This window comes from Oncorhynchus clarkii, chromosome 13, assembly GCF_045791955.1.
Source record: "Oncorhynchus clarkii lewisi isolate Uvic-CL-2024 chromosome 13, UVic_Ocla_1.0, whole genome shotgun sequence".
NCBI lineage: Eukaryota > Metazoa > Chordata > Actinopteri > Salmoniformes > Salmonidae > Oncorhynchus > Oncorhynchus clarkii.
The window spans coordinates 43,660,975-43,680,697 of record NC_092159.1 but is presented as its reverse complement, the minus strand read 5'-3'; the positions used below and the strand labels follow the sequence as shown (position 1 = coordinate 43,680,697).

Here is a 19,723-nt window from a genome sequence, read left to right as displayed (position 1 = left end):
AACAGGATAAACAGTGGATATTATATATGGCTCAAGTTTCCCCTGTGCTGTGTGACGTGTGAGATGATATATTATACGGTGTCTGCGCAGAAAGACCGATTTGTTTTTCCTTCAGGTGAGATACATTGCCTTTTCAAGTAGGTGTAAAAGCTTTGTCCTCCCTCATTCCTGTGTGTGTGTGTTTTGCATGTGTGTGTTTGTGCATTCTCAGACACATTTGTTGAAATGTGTCTGTGTGTGTGTGTACTTGTGTCTGTGTGTGAAAGTGTATTAATATGAGCATGTGTGTGGGCGCACAAAAGCCAAGACAATGCCCCCAAGTAACTTTCAAAAACAACAGAGTAAGTCCTTTAGCCAATACACCTACAGCAAGTTAACTTGGAGAGTAACACTGTCTTCTTTGGAAGTTTACTGGGTTGAAGTGAGTTCTTACAGAAGCAGAACATTACCCAGTGCGTCAGCTGACGAGGGGTTGCCGCCGCTGACAAAGGACATTGATATGGTGAGCAGAACTGGCCCAGCATCACTCCTCCAACTCTTCAAAGCCGTCTCTGTGCTGTGGTCTGACTGAGTGTGTGAGGAGACATACACAGCCTTGTGACCAAGGTGTTAGCAGATGCCGGCTGCGCCTCTTAAAAAGTATGTACTACCGGTTTACTGCTGTGTATCTATGATTGTAAGGTGGTCCTCATAAGAATGTACTCTAATTGGCTAAGGACTTGTACCTGTAAAGCCACCTAGGGACTTTCTAGGATAGGATAGCTGGATCCAGCTATATACAGTACAGTACCAATTGGATACACAGGTCCTTCCCTAGGACAACAGTACTAAGGGAGGGGTTTAAAGAGGTATACTCAAGGAGTGGCATACAGGTTACAGTTGTCCTTTCTGGAGGGAATCCCAATTTTAAAGGTTAATGTACACAAACTTAAGTCACTCACTGAAGTTTTATTTCCAGATTTTCCCCTTTTGTTATCTTGAAAAAGAGGCATGTATTGACTGTGTACTATCTACTCAATAATAGATACACTACATCACTAAAAATATGTGGACACCTGCTCGTCGAACATCTCATTCCAAAATCATGGGCATTAATATGAATTGGTCCCCCTTTTGCTGCTATAACAGCCTCCACTCTTCCGGGAAGGTTTTCCACTAGATGTTGAAACATTGAAGGGGGGGGGATTCAATTCATCCCAAAGGTGTTTGATGGGGTTGAGGTCAGGGCTCTGTGCAGGCCAGTCAAGTTCTTCCACACCGATCTTGACAAACCATTTCTGTATGGATCTAGCCCGAACCATGAAAAACAACCCCAGACCATTTATTCTTCCTCCAACAAACTTTACAGTTGGCACTATGCATTTGGGTGTTCTCCTGGCATCAGCCAAACCAAGAATCGACAAACTGACTTGTTGGAAAGGTGGCATCCTATGACGGTGCCACGTTGAAAGTCACTGAGCTCTTCAGGAAGGCCATTCAACTGCCAATGTTTGTCTATGTGCTCGATTTATATACCTATCAGCAAAGGGTGTGGCTGAAATAGCCGAATTCATTAATTTGTAGGGGTGTGTCCACATACTTTTGTAAATATAGTGTATGTTCATTCAATGTGCAGAATACAGAATATTATACATTTCCATTGATCCTACCAACAACCTCAACACATTTGTGATTTCACATGGTAAGGAGAAAATTGCATTCTAGGAATACCAGGAACCTTTTTTTTATTTATTTAACTAGGCAAGTCAGTTAAGAATAAATTCTTATTTTCAATGACAGCCTAGGAACAGTGGGTGAACTGCCTTGTTCAGGGGCAGTTCAGGTGCATTAAACAAGAAGTCACCAGGGTTTAATGAAGGCTTCAAAGAACAGGAGTTCCTGGCAGCTTACCAGAGTGTGTAGTTAACATGGCTACCAGCCCTCTAACCCTCCCTCCTCTATCAATTGTCCAATGAGTAACAAATGATTGAATGGCGAGAGTCACCTCTGGGATGAATCTTGTTGAATCAAATGAGTAGATCTTAAGCACCATTGAGCCATTCATACACCTTTCTGGAACAATTGCTAAGAGGATAAAACTAAGAGGCTTGTGTGATTTCAGTAGTTCTGTGTGGTATGGTGATGTTTACGTCACAGTATTGGGAGGTGTGATTGAAAGTCATTGCCTGAAGCCACATACCTAAGCTCACAGTCTTCACTGAGTGGGAGTCATATTGTTTTCAACATGGGGTCCAACTATGGGGTGAACAAGGTCTTACAATGCCTTGATTCAGACAGATTGGGTTAAATGCGGGAGACACATTTCAGTTGAATGCATTCCGTTGTACAACTGACTAGGTATTTCCCTTTCCCCTTATTGAACATGAGGGCCAATTAAATGAGGGCCAATTAAAGGCAATGGGAGAGTCAGACTAGTCAGTACATTGCCAATTCTCTACGTACTGCCCACACAACCAAAACCCTCCTGTGCTGAAACAGGGGTACAGAGAGAGTGTGGGCGTGAGGGAACAGACACCCCTGGGCTGGCCCTCTCTCCACCAACCCTGGGCTGGCCCTCTCTCCAACACCCCTGGGCTGGCCCTCTCTCCAACACCCCTGGGCTGGCCCTCTCTCCACCACCCCTGGGCTGGCCCTCTCTCCACCACCCCTGGGCTGGCCCTCTCTCCACCACCCCTGGGCTGGCCCTCTCTCCACCACCCCTGGGCTGGCCCTCTCTCCACCACCCCTGGGCTGGCCCTCTCTCCAACAACCCTGGGCTGGCCCTCTCTAGTCTCTACTATTTTCTGCCTCCCAACCAGCCAGTGTTGTGTAGATGTTGTAACTCCACAGCCCCTCCTCTACCTCTCTACTCCACTGCTGGGTTATAATTAGCTAGCAGAGCCATGGACGCCACCACACCACAACTGTTCCTCCTCCTCCACATGTTTCTACCCACACACACCGAACACACACCAGGCAATAAGGAGCTCTGACGCACTTCCTTCCTTTCCGTGTGTGTTTGTGGTGGTGGTGGGGGGGGGGGCTATATACAGGGGGTACTGGTACAGAGTCAATGTGCGGGGGCACCGGTTAGTCGTTTATTATGTTTCAGCGCTTGTTTCCAGTGACAAAGAGAGGGAGGAGGGAGATTGGTGAAATGAAGAGAGACATAAAGAATAGAGAACTTAATTAGGGTGTTATAATTGACATAGATATCCCTGTTTTAGTGGTCATCTCCCGAGGCAGACCATACTAACACACGTACTCTACACATACTTACATTGTAATATTGTATGGTGGTATTTTACATGTTGTATTGTAGATATGTAGTGGGGTAAAAATGTACTGTTTTATCTTTTGTTTTATGTGTAATGTAAGTGCCTTACTGTGTTTGGACCCAGGAAGAGTAGCTGCTGCCTTGGCAACAGCTAATGGGGATCCCTAATAAATACAAATACAAAATACAAAGACCCCTCTCAAAGAGAAAAAGAATAAGAGTGTGAAAAACATAGAAGGAGCTCTCTCTGTCAGTCTCTCTGTCTCTCTGTCTGTCTCGCTGTCTCTCTGTCTGTCTTGCTGTCTCTCTGTCTGTCTTGCTGTCTCTCTGTCTTGCTGTTTCTCACTCTGTCTCGCTGTTTCTCACTCTGTCTCGCTGTTTCTCACTCTGTCTCGCTGTTTCTCACTCTGTCTCGCTGTCTCTCTTTCTGTCTCGCTGTTTCTCACTGTATCGCTGTCTCTCTCTCTGTCTCGCTGTTTCTCACTCTGTCTCGCTGTCTCTCTCTGTCATGCTGTCTCTCTCTTTCAATTTAGCTGTCTATCACTCTCGCTTTCTCTCTCTGTCTCTCTCTGTCGCTCTGTCTCTCTCTGTCTCTGTCTCACTGTCTCTCTCAGTTTAGCTGTCTCTCACTCTCTCTCGCTTTCTCTCTCTCTCTCTCTCTGTCTCTCTTCGTCTCTCTCTCTCAAATTCAGATTGCTTTAATTGGCATGAAATACAATTGGTAGGTATTGCCAAAGCAGTATAGTGGTACAGCATTTCAGTAAATACAGTGCAATGCAATGAGGATAATAAAATACAGTTCATTTCAGTAGTAGTAATAATAGTACATATAATCATGTATACAGGTACAACACTTCTGCTGTTGTACTGTGTAATCTTCGGTCAGTACATTTAATTAAATACAAATAAGATTATAAAAAAGAAAAGAAAGAATGGCTAATAAATAAACAGAATGTACATGATGATTGTTACACTATGTATTTCCAGTAAGTTATATACAATGTAAATACTACAGGGAATTAATGGTCATGGGATGTCCCTCAGACTATGGCAGTCATATACATATCTGGCAGTAATATTTGCGGTTTCTCACTCAACCAGAATAATTCCCAGCTTTATGTTATTAGTAAATGCACAGAGGTTGGGAATTGATTTAGTTTTTTTTAAAGATAATCTTATTTGGGAGTATTTCTCACTGTAGAGGAAAAAGTGGATCTCTGTCTCTACCTCCCCTGTCTTGTAGTGACCACATAGACACTCCTCTTTGGGTAGCCATGTCTTTTTATGTCTCCCTTTTTCTATAGCCAATTGGTGTTCGCCGAGCCTGTATTTGGTCAGGATCTGTCTCTGTTTTGTATCTCTGACAGAGTAGAGATATTCTGCCAATTTGTATTCTCATTTGAGGGCCAAATAGCAATTTAGTTTATTCTGTGTTTTTGTTTCATTTTCCCAATTTGTCAAGTTAGAGGTTTTCATTTCTGTAACAGTGTGATTGTTTCCCTGTGTGATTGGATAATAGGGTTGTGTAGTGTATTAGCAACTACACAGGGGAATCTTTTCAGGGTTCAGGTCTTGGTTTTCCAGTGCTTTGAATTGTAAGGATGTTTTGGGGGTTAATTTCAAATGGTGCCAACATTTTAGTGTCCTTTTCTTTATATTTACAATTAAAGGGAATCGTCCGAGTTCCACCCTGCATGCATTATTTGGTACTTTATTTTGGATATTTAGGATAATTCTAGATTTTCTATTGGGTTTTTCTCCCAGTGCTTATAATTGTTAATTGGTGGACCCCAAACCTTGTTTCCATATAGTGCAATTGGTAACATTACACTATTGAATATCGTGCCCCAGATTTGGATAGGAATATAACATTTTTTGAACTCTGTCTCTCTGTCATGTGTGCATAATTAGAGTATCCGTGTAATTGACATAATTAATGCTATCCGTCTCAGGAAAACTGGCTGTTTTGGTGGTCATCTCCCTAGGCAGACCATACAAAGCCTCTCTCAAAGAGAAAAAGGGTAAGACCACCCACCTACGAGGGTGAGAAACAACCATAGAAGGACTTCTCTCTGTCTCTTTCTGTCTCTCTCTCTCTCGGTCTGTCTCTCTTTCGATGTCTCTCTTTCTCTGTCTCTCTATCTCTCTGTCTCTCAATTCAATTCAATTTAACAGGAAACATATGTTTACATTGCCCAAGTAAGTGAAATGGATAATAAACAAAAGAGAAATAAACAATAAAAAATGAACAGTAATACATTACACAAGTTCCAAATAAATAGAGAGATTTCAAATGTAATATTATGTCTATAATCAGTGTTGTAACGATGTGCAAATAGTTAAAGTACAAAAGGGAAAATAAATAAACATATAGGGGTTTTATTTACAATGGTGTTTGCTCTTTACTGGTTGCATTTTTCTTGTGGCAACAGGTCACAAATGTTGCCACTGTGATGCACACTGTGGTATTTAACCGAATAGATATGGGAGTTTATCAAAATTATATTTGTTTTCAAATTCTTTGTTCGTCTGTGTAATCCGAGGGAAATATGTGTCTCTAATATGGTCATACGTTTGGCAGGGCCCAGGTCTGGACCTTTTTGGAAACACCTTTATTTTTGTCTTACTGAGATTTACTGTCAGGGCCCAGGTCTGAAAGAATCTGTGCTGCTGTAGGCTCTCCTTGGTTGGGGACAGAAGCACCAGATCATCAGCAAACAGTAGACATTTGACTTCAGATTGTAGTAGGGTGAGGCCGGGTGCTGCAGACTGTTCTAGTGCCCTCGCCAATTATTGATATATATGTTGAAGAGGGTGGGACTCAAGCTGTCTCACTCCACGGCCCTGTGGAAAGAAATGTGTGTGTTTTTTCCCAATGTTAACCACACACTTGTTATTTGTGTACATGGATTGTATAATGTTTTTCCCCCAACACCTCTTTCCATCAATTTGTATAGCAGACCCTCATGCCAAATTGAGTAAAAAGCTTTTTTGAAATCAACAAACCATGAAAAGATTTTGCCTTTGTTTTTGGTTTGTTTGTTTGTCAATTAGGATGTGCAGGGAGAATACGAGGTCTGTCGTATGGTAATTTGGTAAAAAGCCAATTTGACATTTTTTCAGTACATCGTTTTCATTGAAGAAATGTACGAGTCTGCTGTTAATGATAAAGCAGTGGATTTTCCCACCGTTGCTGTTGACACATATCCCACTGTAGTTATTGGGGTCAAATTTGTCTCCACTTTTGTGGACTGGGGTGATCAGTCCTTGGTTCCAAATATTGGGGAAGATGCCAGGGCTGTGGATGATGTTAAAAAGTTGAACTATGCCTCCCGGGTGGCGCAGTGGTCTAAGGCACTGCATCGCAGTGCTAGCTGTGCCACCAGAGACACTGGGTTCGAGCCCACAGCCAGCCGCAACCGGGAGGCTCATGGGGCGACGCACAATTGTTGAACTATGCCTCCCGGGTGGCGCAGTGTGGCGCAGTGGTCTTAGTGCCACCAGAGACACTGGGTTCGAGCCCAGGCTCTGCCACAGCCAGCCGCAACCGGGAGGCTCATGGGGCGATGCACAATTGTCCCAGCATCGTCCGGGGTTAGGGTGGGTTTGGCCTGCAGGGATATATATCCTTGTCTCATCAATTCCAAGTCAACTTAAACTTTTTTTTATTTAAAAATATTTTACCCCTTTTTTCTCCCCAATTTCATGGCATCCAATTAGTCTTGTCTCATCGCTGCAACTCCCGTACGGACTCAGGAGAGGTGAAGGTGCGTCCTCCGAAACACAACCCAACCAAGCCGCACTTGGTTGGGTGTCGACTCCTGTGGCGGGCCAGGCGCAGTGCACGCTGACCAGGTCGCTGTTTCCTCCGACACATTGGTGCGGCTGGCTTCCGGGTTGGATGTGCGTTGTGTCAAGTGCGGCTTGGTTGGGTTGTGTTTCGGAGGACGCACCTTCACCTCTCCTGAGTCCGTACGGGAGTTGCAGCGATGAGACAAGACTAATTGGATGCCATGAAATTGGGGAGAAAAAAGGGGTAAAATATTTTTAAATAAAAAAAAGTTTAAGTTGACTTGGAATTTGTTGTCTGTATATTTTAGAATTTCATTTAGATTTCTGACGTGCTGTTTTTCGATAGTGTTTTAGTGTTTCTGTCAGAATCTCCCTAGGAGATGCAGGAGAGCAAGAATTCCAAGAAGGGCGTTTTATTACTGGTCCACCAACACAACAGGTACAGGACCACAAAAGCAGCCACTAGAAAACAGGAACGCAGTCTCGTAAAAAACGGAGGAAAAACACTCCTCTACTAAACTAACGTGCGGGAAAAACAGTCTTTGGTAGTTTTTGGTAGGTTTCTACACTACTTTCCTTCCATCTATAGAATGTCTTAATATTATTCAGTTCCTTTGGCTTTAATGCCTCATGATTCAGTATTGCTCTATTCAAGTGGACTGTGATTTTGCTGTTATCTGATAGGGGTGTCAGTGGGCTGACTGAATGCTCTGAGAGACTCTGGGTTGAGGTCAGTGATAAAGTAATCTCAGTGATAAAGTCTCTCTCTCTCTCTCTGTCTATATCTCTGTCTCTCTCTGTCTCTCCCTGTCTCTTTCTGTCTCTCTCTGCCTCTATCTATCTGTCTCTCTCTATCTCTCTCTTTTTGTCTTTCAGTCTCTGTTTCTCTCTTTCTGTCTGTGTGTGTGCACATTTATGCATGTGTGCATAATTAGAGTAGCCGTGTCATTTACATAATTAATGCTATCCGTCTCAGGCAAGCTCGCTGTTTTAGTGGTCTCCCTGTCTGTCTCTCTCTCTTGCTATCCCTGTCTCTCTCTCTCTGTCTCTCTCTCTGTCTCTCTCTCTGTTGCTCTCTCCGTCTCAGGCAAACTAGAGTCTGTGTGATTGAATCATGTTATAAAGAACACACGTGTAAACAGACCTGTGGCCCATATCGTCCCACACACGTTTCATACATGTACATACGTTTCCCTGACTGAGTTAGATTATGGTTCTACTCTAGTTTTGATCTCAGAACCACTAGCATTATACCCTTGTTTTAGCAGCAGGGAGCCAGCCTGTAAGCTTTGTATTAAAAGGCCAGTAGTGCAATAACTTTTGCAGTGGTCTGCTTATAAAACCTTAGTCATCAAGTCATAGTATTTCCATGGGAAACATTTTCAATTTGATCATTATTTATTTATTTTACGTGAGGAGATTAAAGCATCCACATCAAGCCATTTTTCAAAGGGCTTTTTGAGTGCTAGAAGTCAAGAAGCTATAGCACAATGGAAAGTGGAGCCTTTTCATCGCATTACACAAGGTGCTCTCACTGTTTTTCTGTGTTAGAGGCAGTGTTTCTGTGTGTTGAATTTGAGTTTGTGTGTGTTAACTCCAAATTGTAGAGCTAATTAAGTCAGTACTCTTCAAAGTGCGTCTAGCTGGACGGGAACAACATGCTTATGTTCTGTATACACCCATCAGTGCTTCTGTGTTTTCTCCACCTAAATCATTGGTGTTCTTGGAAAGCTAATTTGTGTGATTAGGAGGATTTGCTTGCTGTCAGTGGGGATTATGGAGAATATTTGTCATTAGGAGAAAGAGAGAAGGGGAGGGAGAGACAGAGATAAAGCGAGAGAGTTCTCAAAAATAAATATTCCTATCCAAATCTGGTGCAAAATATTAAATTGTGTAATTTTACCAATTGCAATATATGGAATGGAGGTTTGGGGCCCTAATCAAGAGACCCATCATCTCTCATTAACCTTCCGTTTGACATTGTTCTTGCCATGCCTTGGAGATTGGATCATAGAGAGCGTCCATTATGATGTCTGTCTTCCAGAAGATAATATCATCCAATATCTCTCCATCTTCAACTCATCTCCCTGTCTCTTTCTCTCTTCTAAAAACAGACTTTCCATTCATTCATTCTATTCATTCAGGTGGGGGGAGTGGTTGGCTCTGTATCTCAGGACTTCATGTCCTCAGTACACCTCAGATTCCCGGTGGGTCAGGACGTTGGAGAGATGTTGGGCTGATGTCACCGACCAACAAAAGCCACTGTACAGAGCAAGCTCCTCCCTAAGCCTCTCTAAAGACTGAAGGGTTTATTCATGTCTTCAGATGGTTTTTCATATCAGCCGTTAAGACAGAGACCATTTAGATTTTTTTCTCTCTCAATTTTTGTTACTTAGAATGTCTTGTTTGTTTTGTTATTATGCCTTTTCCCTTCCTTTTTTCTCTTACGTAGTTAAACGTAAACGCAATTATCTGCTCGGATAACACCAGAGAATTTGATAGAGTCCATTTTCCATTAGTAAGTCCCGCTGCCTCCCCTCACTTTAGTGGGAAAAGAGGAGCATTTGGGGCCATTGTCGTCACCACCGGAAAAAAACACATTTGTCAAATCTCACTGGTCCTCTCCAATTTTTTATTTTTACTTCTACGTATTTCACACTATTCGTCACATGGAACTGGTTGAGCAATTTAAAGTTCCTCCACAAATATGCCACTGTTTCTTTAATCCAATATTATCTCACATAGTTTTTATAGTCTTTTTTGAGGAGTTATGTAATAAAAAAACAAGCTGCATTACAACACTCACTTTGTGCAGACAGGTTCCTTTGGCTGAAAATCTTGTGATCAACTCCGCTCACACTTTGTACTCTTGTGTTAAACGATTTCTGTGTGTGCGTGTGTGTGTATGCGTGTGTGTGATAAACAAGGACCAGGCTTCCCATTCCATTTCTCGTTGTTGTCATCTTGTTGTTTCTGCCTCGTACATTTTACACCCAGGAGGTTTACCTTGCTTTTCCGCTCAGTAACTCCAGACCTTGACCCTCCAGGCCTTGTTTAATCTGTGGAGGCCATGGAGGCGACAGACTGTGAAATAGTGGTATTTTCCTCTGTCGGGGAGTCTTATCACCTCAATGAAATGTGTTATCTCCTCTGCTAGACTTGCATGTTCTGTTCATGAAGCTTCAAAGGGGAGAATTACTTAATCGTTTCTTGTGGTAATAGCTCTTTTTGAAGCGTTTATCTTCTTTCCACCCACACCATGTTTACCATCCTTTCACTGAAAAGACCTGTGGTCTAGTGATGTAGCCGTGTCTGTATACGTGTGTGGTTCTGTGTGTGACATTGGCTTTATAGTGTGTGAATGTAATGTGTTTGTTCATGCAGATTGTTCAGTAGGACACCCTGTTGGTTGTTTCACCCTACCTGAACTCCCTGCGCTGTGTCTGGTGATAGTTACCTCATAAACCTAAAGAGCATATTGGCCATGCATCACCTCTAAGCATTAACACACAGCATTATAGGAAGTATCCCATTTATCTGTGTGACCCAGTCATTGTATTCACCGCCACGCAGGCTAAGGCTACTATGTAGTGAGTATCTGGCTGCTGCTTGGTATTCATGCTCATGCTACGTTAGCTATTAGCTAACAGCCCCATAGGAAGTCTCTCTCTATTTGTATCCGGTCACGACAGCTACTGTATGGACACCTGTTATACCCATCACTATCCTCTAGATGGTTTTGTACATTTTGTATTACGTCACTGAACATTTGTGTCTAAACCAAATAAACATGAGTTATGAGCTGACTGCCCTTTAGGAAACCACATGGTAGTTAGTATTCAGTGCTCTGCACCCACACAGACCTGCATGCTCTCGATGGGTTTGGACATTATGTATCATGACCGGAGTGTTTGTGTACAAAACCATTAGCTAACAGGCTAGCACCGCAATACTCTTACACACACCACCACTCTCTCACCACATTCGACCTTTAGTTCTAACTAGCCGTAGAATTCAGAGAGAAACCAAACAGTGAATGGGTTTGGACACAGTCGAACCCTCCTCTTTGTGTGTGTGTTGGTGCGTGCGTTTGTTCGTGTTTGTTTGTGTGCATAGCCATGCTCCATTATGTCTGAACTTTATGACGATGGCCCACAGAGAATGTCTCTGACGGGAACACCATTGAACTGTGGGCCACTGTTTTTTGACATTGTGCCTCTGGGCAGGGTGTCCGGGCAACTGTTACCGATGACAACACGACCTAAAGTTACCGATAACAACGAAACCTTTAACTCCATTTAGATATTTATCATATACAGTGCCTTGCGAAAGTATTCGGCCCCCTTGAACTTTGCGACCTTTTGCCACATTTCAGGCTTCAAACATAAAGATATAAAACTGTATTTTTTTGTGAAGAATCAACAACAAGTGGGACACAATCATGAAGTGGAACGACATTTATTGGATATTTCAAACTTTTAACAAATCAAAAACTGAAAAATTGGGCGTGCAAAATTATTCAGCCCCCTTATTAAGTGAATACTTTGTAGCGCCACCTTTTGCTGCGATTACAGCTGTAAGTCGCTTGGGGTATGTCTCTATCAGTTTTGCACATCGAGAGACTGAAATTTTTTCCCATTCCTCCTTGCAAAACAGCTTGAGCTCAGTGAGGTTGGATAGAGAGCATTTGTGAACAGCAGTTTTCAGTTCTTTCCACAGATTCTCGATTGGATTCAGGTCTGGACTTTGACTTCGCCATTCTAACACCTGGATATGTTTATTTTTGAACCATTCCATTGTAGATTTTGCTTTATGTTTTGGATCATTGTCTTGTTGGAAGACAAATCTCCGTCCCAGTCTCAGGTCTTTTGCAGACTCCATCAGGTTTTCTTCCAGAATGGTCCTGTATTTGGCTCCATCCATCTTCCCATCAATTTTAACCATCTTCCCTGTCCCTGCTGAAGAAAAGCAGGCCCAAACCATGATGCTGCCACCACCATGTTTGACAGTGGGGATGGTGTGTTCAGCTGTGTTGCTTTTACGCCAAACATAACGTTTTGCATTGTTGCCAAAAAGTTTCATCTGACCAGAGCACCTTCTTCCACATGTTTGGTGTGTCTCCCAGGTGGCTTGTGGCAAACTTTAAACAACACTTTTTATGGATATCTTTAAGAAATGGCTTTCTTCTTGCCACTCTTCCATAAAGGCCAGATTTGTGCAATATACGACTGATTGTTGTCCTATGGACAGAGTCTCCCACCTCAGCTGTAGATCTCTGCAGTTCATCCAGAGTGATCATGGGCCTCTTGGCTGCATCTCTGATCAGTCTTCTCCTTGTTTGAGCTGAAAGTTTAGAGGGACGGCCAGGTCTTGGTAGATTTGCAGTGGTCTGATACTCCTTCCATTTCAATATTATCGCTTGCACAGTGCTCCTTGGGATGTTTAAAGCTTGGGAAATCTTTTTGTATCCAAATCCGGCTTTAAACTTCTTCACAACAGTATCTCGGACCTGCCTGGTGTGTTCCTTGTTCTTCATGATGCTCTCTGCGCTTTTAACTGACCTCTGAGACTATCACAGTGCAGGTGCATTTATACGGAGACTTGATTCTTCCGGCGCCGACAGAGATGGCCGCCTCGCTTCGCGTTCCTAGGAAACTATGCAGTTTTTTGTTTTTTTACGTGTTATTTCTTACATTAGTACCCCAGGTCATCTTAGGTTTCATTACATACAGTCGAGAAGAACTACTGAATATAAGATCAGCGTCAACTCACCATCAGTACGACCAAGAATATGTTTTTCGCGACGCGGATCCTGTGTTCTGCCTTACAAACAGGACAACGGAGTGGATTCCATGCAGCGACCCAAAAAAACAACTCCGAAAAAGAGGGAAACGAGGCGGTCTTCTGGTCAGACTCCGGAGACGGGCACACCGTGCACCACTCCCTAGCATTCTTCTTGCCAATGTCCAGTCTCTTGACAACAAGGTTGATGAAATCCGAGCAAGGGTAGCATTCCAGAGGGACATCAGAGACTGTAACGTTCTTTGCTTCACGGAAACGTGGCTCACTGGAGAGACGCTATCCGAGGCGGTGCAGCCAACGGGTTTCTCCACGCATCGCGCAGACAGAAACAAACATCTTTCTGGTAAGAAGAGGGGCGGGGGCGTATGCCTTATGACTAACGTGACATGGTGTGATGAAAGAAACATACAGGAACTCAAATCCTTCTGTTCACCTGATTTAGAATTCCTCACAATCAAATGTAGACCGCATTATCTACCAAGAGAATTCTCTTTGATTATAATCACAGCCGTATATATCCCCCCCCAAGCAGACACATCGATGGCTCTGAATGAACTTTATTTGACTCTTTGCAAACTGGAAACCATTTATCCGGAGGCTGCATTCATTGTAGCTGGGGATTTTAACAAGGCTAATCTGAAAACAAGACTCCCTAAATTTTATCAGCATATCGATTGCGCAACCAGGGGTGGAAAGACCTTGGATCATTGTTACTCTAACTTCCGCGACGCATATAAGGCCCTGCCCCGCCCCCCTTTCGGAAAAGCTGACCACGACTCCATTTTGTTGATCCCTGCCTACAGACAGAAACTAAAACAAGAGGCTCCCACGTTGAGGTCTGTCCAACGCTGGTCCGACCAAGCTGACTCCACACTCCAAGACTGCTTCCACCACGTGGACTGGGACATGTTTCGTATTGCGTCAGACAACAACATTGACGAATACGCTGATTCGGTGTGCAAGTTCATTAGAACGTGCGTTGAAGATGTCGTTCCCATAGCAACGATTAAAACATTCCCTAACCAGAAACCGTGGATTGATGGCAGCATTCGCGTGAAACTGAAAGCGCGAACCACTGCTTTTAATCAGGGCAAGGTGTCTGGTAACATGACCGAATACAAACAGTGCAGCTATTCCCTCCGCAAGGCTATCAAACAAGCTAAGCGTCAGTACAGAGACAAAGTAGAATCTCAATTCAACGGCTCAGACACAAGAGGCATGTGGCAGGGTCTACAGTCAATCACGGACTACAGGAAGAAATCCAGCCCAGTCACGGACCAGGATGTCCTGCTCCCAGGCAGACTAAATAACTTTTTTGCCCGCTTTGAGGACAATACAGTGCCACTGACACGGCCTGCAACGAAAACATGCGGTCTCTCCTTCACTGCAGCCGAGGTGAGTAAGACATTTAAACGTGTTAACCCTCACAAGGCTGCAGGCCCAGACGGCATCCCCAGCCGCGCCCTCAGAGCATGCGCAGACCAGCTGGCCGGTGTGTTTACGGACATATTCAATCAATCCCTATACCAGTCTGCTGTTCCCACATGCTTCAAGAGGGCCACCATTGTTCCTGTTCCCAAGAAAGCTAAGGTAACTGAGCTAAACGACTACCGCCCCGTAGCACTCACTTCCGTCATCATGAAGTGCTTTGAGAGACTAGTCAAGGACCATTTTACCTCCACCCTACCTGACACCCTAGACCCACTCCAATTTGCTTACCGCCCAAATAGGTCCACAGACGATGCAATCTCAACCACACTGCACACCGCCCTAACCCATCTGGACAAGAGGAATACCTATGTGAGAATGCTGTTCATTGACTACAGCTCGGCATTCAACACCATAGTACCCTCCAAGCTCGTCATCAAGCTCGAGACCCTGGGTCTCGACCCCGCCCTGTGCAACTGGGTACTGGACTTCCTGACGGGCCGCCCCCAGGTGGTGAGGGTAGGCAACAACATCTCCTCCCCGCTGATCCTCAACACTGGGGCCCCACAAGGGTGCGTTCTGAGCCCTCTCCTGTACTCCCTGTTCACCCACGACTGCGTGGCCACGCACGCCTCCAACTCAATCATCAAGTTTGCGGACGACACAACAGTGGTAGGCTTGATTACCAACAACGACGAGACGGCCTACAGGGAGGAGGTGAGGGCCCTCGGAGTGTGGTGTCAGGAAAATAACCTCACACTCAGCGTCAACAAAACTAAGGAGATGATTGTGGACTTCAGGAAACAGCAGAGGGAACACCCCCCTATCCACATCGATGGAACAGTAGTGGAGAGGGTAGCAAGTTTTAAGTTCCTCGGCATACACATCACAGACAAACTGAATTGGTCCACTCACACAGACAGCATTGTGAAGAAGACGCAGCAGCGCCTCTTCAACCTCAGGAGGCTGAAGAAATTCGGCTTGTCACCAAAAGCACTCACAAACTTCTACAGATGCACAATCGAGAGCATCCTGGCGGGCTGTATCACCGCCTGGTACGGCAACTGCTCCGCCCTCAACCGTAAGGCTCTCCAGAGGGTAGTGAGGTCTGCACAACGCATCACCGGGGGCAAACTACCTGCCCTCCAGGACACCTACACCACCCGATGTCACAGGAAGGCCATAAAGATCATCAAGGACATCAACCACCCGAGCCACTGCCTGTTCACCCCGCTATCATCCAGAAGGCGAGGTCAGTACAGGTGCATCAAAGCTGGGACCGAGAGACTGAAAAACAGCTTCTATCTCAAGGCCATCAGACTGTTAAACAGCCACCACTGAGTGGCTGCTGCCAACACACTGACACTGACTCAACTCCAGCCACTTTAATAATGGGAATTGATGGGAAATGATGTAAATATATCACTAGCCACTTTAAACAATGCTAATGTATTTATCATCATTAGTCATTTAGGTCAACATTGGATCATTCAGAGATCCTCACTGAACTTCTGGAGAGAGTTTGCTGCACTGAAAGTAAAGGGGCTGAATAATTTTGCACGCCCAATTTTTTAGTTTTTGATTTGTTAAAAAAGTTTGAAATATCCAATAAATGTCGTTCTACTTCATGATTGTGTCCCACTTGTTGTTGATTCTTCACAAAAAAATACAGTTTTATATCTTTATGTTTGAAGCCTGAAATGTGGCAAAAGGTCGCAAAGTTCAAGGGGGCCGAATACTTTCGCAAGGCACTGTATACAATGAGGGGGGAAAGTATTTGATCCCCTGCTGATATTGTAAATTTGCCCACTGACAAAGAAATTATCAGTCTATAATTTTAATGGTAGGTTATTTGAACAGTGAGAGACAGAATAACAACAAAAAGATCTCACCTTGTGGAGTTGCAATGATCATGAGAACGGTGAGGAATCAGCCCAGAACTACACGGGAGGATCTTGTCAATGATCTCAAGGCAGCTGGGACCATAGTCACCAAGAAAACAATTGGTAACACACTACGCCGTGAAGGACTGAAATCCTGCAGCGCCCGCAAGGTCCCCCTGCTCAAGAAAGTACATATACATGCCCGTCTGAAGTTTGCCAATGAACATCTGAACGATTCAGAGGACAACTGGGTGAAAGTGTTGTGGTCAGATGAGACCAAACTGGAGCTCTTTGGCATCAACTCAACTCGCTGTGTTTGGAGGAGGAATGCTGCCTATGACCCCAAGAACACCATCCCCACCGTCAAACATGGAGGTGGAAACATTATGCTTTGGGGGTGTTTTTCTGCTAAGGGGACAGGACAACTTCACCGCATCAAAGGGACGATGGACGGGGCCATGTACCGTCAAATTGTGGGTGAGAACCTCCTTCCCTCAGCCAGGACATTGAAAATGGGTCGTGGGTGGGTATTCCAGCATGACAATGACCCAAAACACACGGCCAAGGCAACAAAGGAGTGGCTCAAGAAGAAGCACATTAAGGTCCTGGAGTGGCATAGCCAGTCTCCAGACCTTAATCCCATAGAAAATCTGTGGAGGGAGCTGAAGGTTCGAGTTGCCAAACGTCAGCCTCGAAATCTTAATGACTTGGAGAAGATCTGCAAAGAGGAGCGGGACAAAATCCCTCCTGAGATGTGTGCAAACCTGGTGGCCAACCGCAAGAAACGTCTGACCTCTGTGATTGCCAACAAGGGTTTTGCCACCAAGTACTAAGTCATGTTTTGCCGAGGGGTCAAATAATTATTCCCCTCATTAAAATGCAAATCAATTTATAACATTTTTGACATGCGTTTTTCTGGATTTTTTTGTTGTTATTCTGTCTCTCACTGTTCAAATAACCTACCATTAAAATTATAGACTGATCAATTCTTTGTCAGTGGGCAAACGTACAAAATCTGCAGGGGATCAAATACTTTTTTCCCTCACTGTATATTTCACATTTAAAGGTATTCTGCTCAGGAGATCTACCAATGTGAATAGAGGATGTACATCTACTGTGAAGCATATAGACACACTTAGAAAGTATTCCATCTATCATAGTGGTGTAGGGCAGGCTAGGGAAAAATCTCCACATTGTCCCTCACTCCTCACTCCCGTATCACCCTGGCTCCTTCAGGACAGAGTAGGAGGTGAGCGGAGTTGAGCGGTTGGCTATCTGCTCATTGCTCATGGAGCACCGCTTCGGCACTCCATGTCCTTTCCAACCGCTCCAAATTCGCTCCATTCATTAAAATCACAATTTAACCAACACCCATCTATTTTTTGTGACGACCTGGACCTACCTTTTGGTTTTGTAGTATTGAAACCAAACCATACACAAGCATTTCGCTACACCCGCAATAACATCTGCTCAACACGTGTATGTGAGCAATACATTTGATTTGATATGATTTGAATGAAAAGTATTTTAATAAACATGAATAGGTGAATGTAAGAAGCGCTCATTATTTCAAATAGGCTACATGTCATATTAAACAGCATATTAATACTAAATAGGTCAGGCGCCAGACAGGGAGACTAAGAAGGAACAAAAATGATTATTTATGCTGTATCATTTCAATTATTTCAAGGCTATAGCTACAAATAAATAAATTGTGAAGCATTTGTGAATGTGATACACTAGGCTGGTAGGGAGTCAGGGACATTAAGTGCTCAGCATTTAAACAACATTTCATTGTATTAAATAATTATAGTCTATAAATTGCCTATATAGGCCGTGACTTACTTAAGCAATAAGGCACGAGGAAGTGTGGTATATGGCCAATATACCACGGCTAAGGACGGGTCTTATGCATGACGCAACGCGGAGTGCCTGAATACAGCCCTTAGCCTTTGTATATTGGCCATATACCACAAACCCCAGAGGTGCCTTATTGCTATTATAAACTTGTTACCAATGTAATTAGAGCAGTAAAAATAAATGTTTTGTCATACCCGTGGTATACAGTCTGATATACTACGGCTGTCAGCCAATCAGCATTCAGAGTTCGAACCACCCAGATTATAGTTAGAATTAAAAGAAAAATGCCTTATTGGGCTCAGTTTACAGTGACTTTGAATTCATTTTTAGAAACCCAAGTTTCGACGGAGTCTGTGGCTTCAGGCTCATTCCATAGAATTTTCCGAGCTTGCAGAGCCATTGGGGAAGCTAAACACCCTTTTGGCCACTCTTGCCAGGCTGGTCAGGGATGTTTTTAGGCAAAATAACCCAATCAAAACAGAAAGCTCCTTGAAAGTTGGAATATGCCAGACTTATTGGGCCCAAATCAATTATGGTCTATTGTATAGATAATAGAACAAAAATAAAGGAATCTTTTAAGAGATCCGATTTTTGTTTAGAAATACTTTGCTACAATGACACTTAATTAGCTATCCACCTCATTCCTTTCTTTTGGCATATGCACGTAGTAAGTAGCCTACACCATCATGCTTTCGGGATATTTGTTTTTTCAGATTCCACCATGATTCTTACATCACCACACTACATCACCACACTCCCTCTCTTGCTCTTGGTCCTCATCTTTGTAAGTCATCTTGATTTTGCACCTGTGTGTTTTTTTAAATACAAATATTTAGGGAACTTCATGACAGTAGCTAAAGCAAGGGGCTATAGCAGCACCCAAGTAGACTACAAATGCATGCTGGGCCGGGCATGCCCTGAGCTTGTGAAGTGAGCTCTACTGGAGTGAAATTGGAGCGGGTGCGAAGGCCGAAGCTCCAGCCTTTGGGAATCTCGCTCCTCACTCCAGTCAAATTGGGCACGTTCCACTCCCCGCTCTGCTCCAACTCCACTCTGCTCACATACTCTGCTTCAGGGGTCCTTCTGTCTGCGTCAGTCCTCTCCTCTCCCAAATGGTGGAGTGATTGACATCGGTGACATATCTAACCGTTCCTCTTTTCCCCTCTCCTTCTTTCTCCTCACAGGGAATTAAGCCGGACAGCTTCTTCAAAGTTAAAGTCCCTGAGTTGAAAGGGATCATAGAGGGATGCATCCGCATAAATACAGACCAGAGGTAGAGTAATCAGATAGGAATTCTCTTTACTCACCTTACCTCAGACATCCGCTTTCAGTCTGGCACTGCGGTGGTGTGGTATCAAATGTTGGAAAGATTCTAGGTTGAAGTGTGTGTGTGTGTGTGTGTGTGTGTGTGTGTGTGTGTGTGTGTGTGTGTGTGTGTGTGTGTGTGTGTGTGTGTGTGTGTGTGTGTGTGTGTGTGTGTGTATTCTTAATGTGTGCAAACATTAGACCGACAGTTTTGTTCCTCCTAGACAAAGGATATTATACCTGTCAAGCTAGTTTGTCTAGACTCTTTGTCGCTCTCACTCCAACATTAATCTAAGGGCGCTGACATTGAAACAAAATAAATTGTATCAGTCTCAGCCAACAACTGTGTAAATGCCCTCAAGAAAACAGTTTTATGATTAGCTTTTCTATTTTCTCA

At 43.9% G+C, this 19,723-nt stretch overlaps 1 protein-coding gene across 1 annotated transcript in view; it reads left to right on the top strand.

Annotated features, from left to right (window-relative positions):
• LOC139364807 (serine/threonine-protein kinase WNK4-like) overlaps positions 1 to 19,723 on the top strand; it is a 71,392-nt gene that overhangs the window by 33,296 nt on the left and 18,373 nt on the right. The window contains exon 5 of the mRNA XM_071101908.1: positions 19,206 to 19,294. Within this exon, the coding sequence (XP_070958009.1) occupies positions 19,206 to 19,294 (89 nt within the window). The remainder of the gene's footprint in view (positions 1 to 19,205; positions 19,295 to 19,723) is intronic.